The sequence below is a fragment of the Marmota monax genome, unplaced genomic scaffold (assembly GCF_021218885.2).
Source record: "Marmota monax isolate L192 unplaced genomic scaffold, Marmota_monax_Labrador192_F-V1.1 WCK01_AAM20220418_F8-fsc00708, whole genome shotgun sequence".
NCBI lineage: Eukaryota > Metazoa > Chordata > Mammalia > Rodentia > Sciuridae > Marmota > Marmota monax.
Window position 1 is genome coordinate 76843 of NW_026693949.1, and position 11227 is coordinate 88069.

The 11227-nt window shown below is 36.3% G+C and overlaps 1 protein-coding gene across 1 annotated transcript; it reads right to left on the reverse strand.

Moving 5' to 3' along the window:
* Nucleotides 1-1149: 1149 nt before the first annotated feature.
* On the reverse strand, nt 1150-9116 carry LOC124106302 (olfactory receptor 1361-like). Its single transcript, XM_058585444.1, has one exon. The coding sequence runs from the start codon at nt 2180-2182 to the stop codon at nt 1238-1240; it is 945 nt and encodes a 314-aa protein (XP_058441427.1). The 5' UTR covers nt 2183-9116; the 3' UTR covers nt 1150-1237.
* Between the last annotated feature and the right edge of the window lie 2111 nt (nt 9117-11227).

Genomic DNA, 11227 nt, shown 5'->3' on the forward strand with positions numbered 1-11227 from the left:
GACTTTAGGGAGACATTCTGGTTTTTTTCACCCATTAATTACCTAACATATCATCAGTCATTCTTCAACACATGATAACTTAGGAGAATAAGAACTCTATTTATATTGTGTCATCATTGTAGAAAAAGATTATGAAACACTGTGTCCTTGAAATTCCCTGTTCCATTCCCAGGACTCTATCCAAGTCAAGGGAACAATAAGAGCAGTCCTGGGCTGGAATATCTAGGTAAGAATAACTGGCAGGGCATTGAATATCTGTGCTACGTTCAGGGAGCTTAGGACAACTTCGTGTTTTTGTAGATAGATACTGCTTTCTTGCATTACTAAGTCCCTTGGAATGCTGGTCATACAATTGGGCAATGTAAACCTAACCTATATATTCCTCCTTCCTGTTGTAACTGGACAACTCAGTGCTGTGGAGAGAAAAAATATTTATCCAGCTGCCACCAGACAAAGCATTAGGAGACATGAGGCACTCCTGGGTGAAGCACCCTGAGGGACGGAGGTGCTATCTATTCTTTTCACGACTGGATATTCTCTTAAGCAGTTTTTAATAAACCTCATGTCCCAGATGCCATCTCCAGGCAACCTGTCCCACTGCCCTAGCACAACTGGGCTCTGAAAAATTGTGAACTATGCTATGTAATAAAATACCAGAAAGTTTGTTGGAAGGTAGGCAAAGAGTGGTGTTCTGAGGTGGGGGGAGAGAGTTAGGCTTGGGACAGAGGAAGAATTACCTCTCATGGCAATAAGCAAATACCAGGACGTTTGTAATCAAGATCTATTAGTTGTGTGTCTCAGAGTCTTGTGCCCTTACTATGAACCAGCAACCAAGATTCCTGTACCATCTCCTCATCTGAGACCAGAGAGGGCAGCTGATCCTGAGGAGGGTTGACTCTAATGTCATCTGAAATTCCCAGGTCATTGTGGTGGCCAGTGTCTTAGAGTGTTGCCAGAGTTATCTAAACACACAGATCTAAATATTTCTCTTCTTAGTTGTTCTTGTATATAAAATGAATATCATAGAATCAGAATATCATAGAATCAGAATATCATAGAATCAGATAACAAATTACTTGCTTTAGGACTATGAGTACCTGTTTTCCGCAAATTGAAAAGCATGAACATGATCACATAGTCATGGGTGGGTTTTATACCTATGTGGCCTTATTTCTCTGTTTGTAACAGGACAAGAAATACATGATGTCCAGGAGTTGTTTTCTAAAATATTCTACTTCTAGGACCTAAGAATTAGCTTCCTAAGGGCTCCTTTAATGTCACGATTCCTCAGGCTGTAGATGAAGGGATTGCCCAAGGGTGTCACCACTGTGAAGATGACAGTGGCCACAGTGTCTTGAACTGAGTAGGAGGATGAAGGGTGCATATAGACCCCCAAGATTGCCCCATAGAAGAGGGAGACCACTGTGAGGTGGGACCCACAGGTGGACAGGGCTTTCCTTATCCCTTGGGCTGATGGCAACTTCAGCACATTAGAGAAGATGAAAGCATAGGAAACAATGATACATGTAAATGGTGTCATAAATATCAAACCACCCACAGTGAAGACCATCAAGTCATTGATAAAGGTATCAGAACAAGAGAGCTTGAGAATAGGGTAAGGGTCACAGAAGAAGTGGTGCACAGCATTGTTGGAACAAAAGGTGAGTTGAGTCATGAGAAGAGTGTGTAAGAGAGCATGCAGGTTGGTAATGAGCCAAGATACAGCCACCAGCAGGACACAGAGTTTGGGCCTCATGATCAAGGTGTAGTGAAGTGGACAACAAATGGCTACATAACGGTCATAGGCCATCACACTCAGGAGGAACCCATCCATATTGCTGAAAGTGATGAAGAAGTAGATCTGGGACATGCACTCTCTGTAGGAGATGGACTTGCTCCCCACTATGTGATTCACCAGCATCTTGGGGATTGTGACTGATGAAATGCAGATGTCAACAGTGGAGAGGTTGGCCAGGAAGAAGTACATGGGTGTATGGAGATGAGGGTCACAGCTGATGGCCAAGATGATGAGAAGGTTCCCAATGATGGTGACCAGGTACATCCCCAAGAACAGTCCACAGAGGACCTCCTCCTGCTGTGACTTCCCAGACAGTCCCAGGAGGAGGAATTCTGTGACCATTGTCTGATTTTTTCCATCCATGTCTGTGGGTAGAATTGTCATACCATAAGATCATTTATCAAAATAGATTCTACTGTCATGTATAATCAATGAAAAGACCAATAAATTTAAAATTCCTATTATCATAGAAAAAAGATTACATGATAGCAGTAGAGCCAAAACATTGTATAGAACAACATGTTGATAGATTGAGTACTAACTGCAACATGATTATCTTATTGTGCATCTTTATAGAAGAAGTCTAGTTAAATTCAATGGTGTTTAAATACTAATGGCTATAGTTTTATTCACTCTATTCCATTCCCTTTTGCTTCTCAGTTCTTTCTTATACAAGATGTAACTTAGTTTCATAATTGAGGCATTATCTTCCACAATAGAAAGTGAAGAATGAGACAGTTAGGTGATTCATCCATATTCACAAAATTAATAGAAGACAGAGTTCAAAATAAGTTGAACATTTTCTTTTCTTACTTTTACATAAAGCAAGCATGTGGTTTTCTTTCTTTCTTTCTTTTTGAAATGTGGTCTTTCTGTGTTGCTCATGCTGGCCTAAAACTTCTGATCTTTAGATTATTTCACCTCAGGTTCTGGAATATGTTGGAATATAGGCATGCTATGCCACACCTAGTTACCTTCAGGATGTACTTTGATTAGCTACATTTATGAAAATTCTTTTTCTTTTTCTTTTCTTTTGCATTGCTTAAGGTGAAACCCAGGGCCTCATGGACTTGGGGCTACTGCTATACCACTTAGTTATATGACCAAATTGATTAAAACTTTAAAGTTTCAAACTCTGTATTAAGTGCTATACCATAAACCTACAAATTAGGTATATGGTTTCTTTTTAAAAAAGCTTTTTTCTCAGAATTTGGGAAATTTGTAAGCTTCCATAGACCTTCTTGGTGGTTTATCCCCAATATTTCAGCTACCTTTAGGATGTCTTTACTGTAGATCATAGCTATTGGGTCTGCTGACCTGATCATGGAGCAGGTAGCTGTGGGCAGCCTTTTTCCTCCTCTTCTTCCCTCAGAAGAAGAAAAGCAGATACTTATTGTATCTGGATTATTTTTCTGTTGGAGGAAAGTGAACTAATTGATAAAGAACAAGATCACCTGGTGCATCTGAATGATAAAGTCAGGACTAAGAAATCACCATGGCTGGGGGTCAAGTAAAACATTGTGAATGTAATGACTCTGGAAGGATTCATGGTATTTTAGTTGGAAAGGAGGGAAGATGCATTCCCTGGGAGACAAAAATCTTAAGAAAAAGGAAGAGTGAGAGGCAGCAACTGCTATCTGATTGCTGAAGTTAAGGATGTTCTAGGGAATACTTTGAGGATTTGGGTTCTAGGATATACATATTATGGAACAGTGAGATGATGATCACCATGAGAACCAATTTAGTGAAATTAAGGATGCAATGCTGAGATGTGAAATCATTTTACCTGGAGTAATTTGCAGAACCATCACAGGTAAAACTGTATAAGATAAAGCTAGAAGATGTTCCTAATGAGACATGTGTATGGTGGATCTTAGTAGTTGAGGATTGTAGGAGAGAGTGTGTGATATGTCATCAATATATCAGCAAGACTAGCAAGATAATTGAGAGCCTTGACCAATAGGTGTGCATCTTTTGGTTTTTGGGACAGATAGTTCCCCATAAGGGAAGCAGAGAGAGAGAGAGGAGTGATAGGATGTCCACAAGGACTTTTCCACTTATGTTGGATTTGCCAGTAAGCCCCAACACTGAGAACATCAAGCTCAAATGATTCTGTATTCTCCTGTTACAGCCTTTGGGTTACAGTATGTGCTTGCATCAGGATGGTCAGTTGCTGGAAATTATGTTATCACTTTATGACTTAGATCCTAACAAGATGAGCTTTGGCAGGAAACCTGTTACTGGTTGCATATTAACCACTCACCTTCTAGATTTTAATTATTTCTCCTACACAGCTTGTAGGGTGAGAGAGCACCTACCCCTGTCTGTGAGAAGAATCCTTAGTTTTTAAACTTAAGTATGCTGCTTCATGAACTAATCTTTTGTGAGTCCTGGTAAGTGTATGACTATGTATGAGATGTCTGACATATCCGCATGGCTGAGTGTTCGTGTTCCCTGAGCCTTAAAATAAAGCCTTACCTCTGACCTCCAGGGCAACACATGAAGCCACAGACCACATTGAATGGATGTAGAGTGGCAACTGGAACAAAAGAGAAGCTAAGGGCAGAAGAGCAGAGTCTTTAATGTCATACAAAGGAGTATCTCTTCTTGGGTTGTAGGAAATGGTGCTTTTGGGTCTAAGATTCTGGCTAAATCTAGGAATATCCTATTATAACTGGACCTAGCACTGCCAAGTCCCATTTTCTTCTTTCTTATCCACCACAGGCTTCTCTATTTTTGTCTTTGTAATGTAGTTGCTCTGTTCTACAATAGACAAGCACATCCTGACCCAAAAATCTTGTACCTGACAGACCACAAGATGTTTCCCCCTTTAAACTTGGTTATATGAAGAATGAGTCAGTGGTTTTTGTTTTCTTAAGGTGACTCACTGTGTTTGTGTCTATATGAATCAATCCATTGTTGGAGGTAATTGTGCTCTCACCTGCATTCCTCATCCCTTGTTATTGGGCTGCTCTCTGCTGCTGTCACGCATTTTCAAAAAAATCTCCATCTCTGTTGGCTCCATACTTAATGTTGGATGATGGGAAATTCACAGCTGAGGCTGAGAATTAATGACCTTTCTCACTGGAGGAGAACATTTAGACAGACTCATATGTCTCTGGTTATGTTTGGATGATTGGCATACACACCCCATCTCTGGAGATTTGGAGTTCCATGAGGAATTTTAGCCAAGTTTCTATCCCTAGAGTTCATTCCTCAGAAGTCCTCATTAAGCATACGTATTAAGTGCTCCTTGTTTGTATTCTATCTGAACACCAAAAATAAAATTGTCAGATACTCAGTCCTTGTGGATTTATTTGTTGCCTAGTCATGCACATTCAATTCCATATTCTTAGTCTGATATTCAGAAATCAATGACAGGAGGGAGGAGAAAGGGAGATGCTCTGCGATGATAATATATATACAAAAACATTTTAGCAGTTGATAAACTGTGTGAAAAATGTAACAAGCACAAGCAAAAACTTAAAACTCTGAGAATAAGGAAGAATTTTACAAAGTCTGTACTTTTACTCAAATACTAAATATTGCATTTCTGAAGCTGGTGAAGTTGGGTATCGTTTCATTAGCTTGCTTTCCACCCACATATCTTCTTTAGTAAAGTGTCTATGGAATTCTATTACCTGAGGGTCAATTTGGTAGTTTTCTTTGTTTTTGATTTGAAGAATTCTGGGCTGGGGGTGTGGCTCAGTGGTAGAGCACTTGCCTACCACATGTGAGGAACTAGGTTTGATCCTCAGCACCACATAAATAAATAAATAAGATTTGAAGAGTTCTTCGTGTATTATTATTTATCAAATATAGCCTTTATAGGTTGTGGCTCCTCTTTTCATTTTCTTAAAGACGTATTTTGAAGGGGAAACATAATTTTAAAATTAAAAATTTTAATTTTAGTCTAGTTTTTGAATCAAAAAAATTTTTTATTGATTCTGCCTTCTTTAGTTGATATACATAATTTTTGCCTAATCCAGGATTGTAACCATGTACACTCTTTTCTCCCTGAAATTTATAATGTTAAGTTCTCTATTCATGACCATGTTCTGTTTTGAATTTATTTCACATATGGTCTGAGGTAAGGATTTATTTAATGATTTTTAAAAGTATGGCTACTTAATTGTTATTGTCATTCATTGAAAGAATCATCTTTCCATCAATGAATTGCTTTGGCACCTTAGGTTCAAATCAACTCACTTTTGTAAATACTAGGATTAAATCCAGAGGGCACTCTATCACTGAACTATACACCCAGCCCTTTATTTTTTTATTTTGAGACAGGGTCTTGCTAAGTTGGCTAGGCTTTTCTTGAACTTGAAATTCTTGTGCACACCTCCCGAGTAGCCGAGATTACAGTCATACACCAATGTTTCAAGCTCCATTCACCATTTATGAGTAGGCCTATTTTTTAATTTTTTTAACTTGTTCTTTTTAGTTATACATGTCAGAAGAGTCTATTTTGACATATTTCTACAAACATGGAAGTGGGTCTATTTTGTTCTATTGCTGTTTATATCTATGTATTGGCCAAAACAAAATTTTTATTAAGTCTAAAAATCAGTAAGAATTCTTCAACTTTTATTTCTCCAAATTGTTTTATATTCTAGTTCATTTCCATTTCTATATCAACATTAGGCAAATCTTATCAATTTCTAGAAACAAATTCCTTTAAATATTTTCATTTGGCTATGATACATCTATTCATTATTTGAGGAGTAATTGATTTCCTACTAATAATAAGTCTTCCAAGTCATGGACACTGTGTGTTCAGGTCATCATTTTTTTTTCTTTCAAAAATATTTTGTTTTTATTCAGCATTAAGATTTTGTGCACATTTTGTTGAATTTAAAACTTTTTCATGATATTAATACTATTATGAAGTGTATTTTAAAATTATTTTCAGTCTTTCATTACTAGAATGTTGACATAGGAAATGTTTCCTTGCTGATTTCTAGGAGTGTTTTGTGCTTTCTGTTTGTTTTGTTTTGCTTTTTATAAGTTTTTGGTCATTTTCTGTATAGAAAGTAACACCATCTACAAATAGGGTTAGCTTTATTTCTTTTCCTTTAAAATATGTTTTTTACATGAATCTTTTTTTATATTTATTTTTTAATAAATAAATGTGCTTTATAGACTCTTCTATCTGTGCATACATTTCACAATATGAAAACAAAGCCCAGAGCCATATGCAGTGGCTATCCCAGTAAAGGCTGGCATTACCCTAATCATGAAGACTGATCATTCACAAAAAATAAACTTGGTTACACACCCTATAATCTCAGCAAGTTGAGAGGCTGAGGCGGGAGAATCGTAAGTTCAAAGCCAGCCTCACCTACTTGGCAAGGCCATAAGTAACTTAGCAAAGCCCCTAAGAAATTTAGCAAGGTCAAAAGCAACAAAAAGATCCTATCTCAAAATGTGAAATAAATAAATAAACATATTTGCACAATTAACCACTTATATAGATTTTCAATGGAATATACTTGAGAATTGATTAGCATTTACCATTTGTTATTGTGTGACTGAGAATCATGGTGTCACATGCAAGAGAGTAACTGTTTTGTATTTTACATTTTAAATTAGTTTAGAGGCTACAATTTTTATTGATAAATATTCCTCCTACTCAGTGGCCATGGTAAATGAAAGAACACCCAGAGTAGTGAGGCTATGTCGGTAAAGGAGAATGAATAAGGCTAAGCTATGATAATTATTAAGAGTAATGATGCTGGGGATTGTAGCATGCACCTGTAATCTCAGCACTAAGGAAGCTGAGGCAGGAGTATCACAAGTTGAAAGCCAGCCTCAGCAATTTAGCAAGAACCTAAGCAACTTAGCAAGACCCTGTCTCAAAATGAAAAATAAAAAGGGGAAGATTGTGGCTCAGAGGTTAAGCATCCCTGGGTTAAATCCCTTGTTCCAAAACAACAGCAAAAGAATAATGATAAAATATATGGACCCTCAAAGACAAAATGCATTGCAAAGTCGGTAGGAGTAAAAAAAATATAAGGCTTTCTCAGAGCTCAAACTCTGTATAGGACCTGTATGTTTTTCAACATCAAATTGGGCTAAAGAGCAGAATCAAGTAGAGGGAGAAATATGGGCTTGATGAGAACAGAAATCCTTAAAAAATCGAAGTGTAATGATGGTGCCAACATGGAAATGGTGAGAAAAAAGTGACAGAATAGATATTCTGGCCAGGAATTTACATGAGATTTTTGCCAGCTGCAAGGAAATTCAATAGGTGTTTGTGGATGAATGAGAGGTCCTCAGACCTGTACCCACATTCCAACATGCCTATCATGTAAGGTTCTACACACTGTAAATGATAGTGATGAGATATGGTTTTTACTTTTTCTATGAGACAAGCATGGTGTTTATTCTAACCCTCTGTGGTACAGCTGTATTCTCACCATTGGGGAGATTGAGGAATGAAGTGTTCATAGATATATTAGAAGGATTTCCTTTATTTAATCCATATCAGCTCTCATTTTGCTATCAAGTGCAAGAATAAAAGTTCAAATTTCAAGTGCAAGAATAAAAATTCAAATTAATAATAAAATATTCTCTGTGTAAAGGAATCACCTTAGATTATGGGCTTTAGCAATACTTCAGTATCATGAATACTGGCTGGGTCCATGGACTGTGATGTCATCAATCAGTCACAATACACTACTGAGGCCTTAGTGATAGCTGGCCTCATAACAACCTAATGTTGTCTTGAGCACTGCTCAAGACAGTGATCTGGTGAATACATAGACTTGCTCCATTTTATATGTTGTTTCCTTAAGCAGAAAGTTTATTCTTGCTCATAATCAGCTAACTTTTTGAGAGTTAAGCTTCTGAGAGAAAGTTACTTGCTTTGAGTAAGACTCTAGAGTTACACCATAAAAGAAAAGCAAAAGAGGAAGCATTGGGACAACCCATTCATCCCTCATCTTGCAAAGAAGTCAAGCAAGTATGTGTTGGTGTCTTCTCTGGGCTTAGATAACCATGAAATACCTTTCAAAAAAGAAGAAGGGAGGGTTTCTATTTAGTTGAAAATGAGGGGAGCAAGAGAAGTGATTGAAATAGGGAAGAAGGAAGAAAGGGATGTTCTTCTATTCCTGACATCTCCCTGAGGGCCCAAGTTGTCTGAGAGTTAAAATATTCAGATGATTCAGGTCTTGTCTCTGTGGCTTTGGACCCAACACTATGTATCTACCGACTTCCTCTTGTTATATATATTTCTAATTAAATTGGGGAAGTGAATATTATAAATTTTGTAATACTATTTTAAAACTCTGAATTAGAAATATTCTCTGCCTAGATAATTATATTAAGATAGGTTTTACTGTCATATATACTAAAAAGAACCAATAAAATAAAAATTTAAAAATGAAGATTAAATTGGCTCCTAGAAGTGAGGCAAACATTGAAAAAAATAAATACTTTAAAACTAATTGTACAGGGATGTATATAAAGTCATAGACTTACTTTATATACTCAGGAATAAAAAAAACTGCCTTGTTTAAAACTCAAAGATAGATACCTGGGTATCCTATATGAAATATAAAGAGAAAAAGACACACACACACACACACACACACACACACACACTTCTTAACAGTGATGGCTAAATTTAGATAAGATTTGGCTCTTTATGGGAAATGAGATAGTGGTTTAAATATTTAGATTAACTCTAAACAAATCCCTTCTATGTGATAGAACACTATTTAGTGATGGTAAGAGACAAATTGGAGCCAACCACAACATTTTAAATTGTGGCTAATATTTCTGAAGACAATCTGATATTCCCAACAAAAATTTATGAATATAATCTAATATTTTCAATAAAGTTTTCAGCTTGTATGTTACCTAATGGTCACTTGGACAGGAATGTTGTCTTCAGGCACCTTCATAAAATCGATGCATATTCAAGATCTTATTCAGTATAAACTCAGACAGGCCAAGCACATACACATCTGAATGTTTATGTGGATACATAAACAGCAAACACATCAATAGGTCAGAGGATGATAAATATTTACATTAATCTTAATTATCTACTTATTATACACCAAGTGAGATTACTTGTCTCTCAAAAACAAAAACAGAAATACCCCAAAACATTACACCATAACTTTATAGAAGTAGCCCAGGCAAGAAATCTCCTTCTTAAGTAAGAATTCAGACAGAGAGAGCATTGGTACAGGTAAAAATGGTTAATTTACTCCATAGCATAATTCACAATTCATGGAATTTGAAGGAAGAAAACTTTGTCATCATGATCATAGAGCTTTCTGGGCAAATTTAGCTTATAAATATCCCAGAAAAATTAAAAAGAAAAGAGCATGAAGTATGTATGGCCATGCCTTCACATCTTTTTCACTTTTAGAAAGCTTAAACAAATACTAGAGATAACTATGAGATCAGTTGATAAATATAACACTAGTATGCTCAGGTTGAAAGGATATAGCTTACAGTCTATACTCCATAGACATATGACACATTGTGCACATACACTCATCCAGAACATGTACTGACGCAATGAATATTGTAATATATTTTTAAAAAATTAGTGGTAGGAACCAGTTTTTATCCACATGAGTGGACATCATGTATTCATTAAAATAATCACAGAATAGACTCTTACTATGTGCTTAAGAATAGATAAATAAACATGAACTTCAAATAAAACCCCCATTTCTTACTTGGATTTATTTTCTCAAGCAAGGTAAATTTAAGCAAAGTTGTATGGGAGGTTGCACAGGAGGGTGGACTGAAGGGAAAATTGTATTATATAAGACATATGTGAACAACTATGATCAAAGTGCCAGCAGGAGCCAGCAGAAAGCATGTTACATGTCAGAAGCATGTGAAATTATTAATAGCTTTGAACATGCACGTACTGGGAAGATCTTCAAGAGCTCAACTTGACACAGTCCAAGAACACCCAACACAAACATATTTTCATCGGTTATATGCTCACATTATATCTTCACAAACCAGTTGCCCTTCCTACCCTCATCTCTCATTTCCCAAACTATCACATGCACATGAATCTTAAAACCAGACGTAATCACTTAAATTTAAAACCAGACAAAGTCACTTTGATTTCAAAATGACCCTAAATTTATTGACTCTTTTTAAACTTTGTAAAATAGAAATAAAACATATACTTTGCACCTGGTTTCTTTCACCTCTTATATGTGAAAATGTCACCCACATCATGTATGATTCTTGTTTGTTCATTCCCATTACTGTGTATGTTACATGAATAATATTGAATGCTTCATGTTTTATACCTAGCCCTGTGTTTTCAAAACTCACATGATTTGGTTATACACATTGGTTTTTATATTCTCATTTTATTGGGGTGGATTTTTTCATTTAATCTGAAATTTTAAAATCTGCACAACTTCTTAGTTCTCTTTTTGT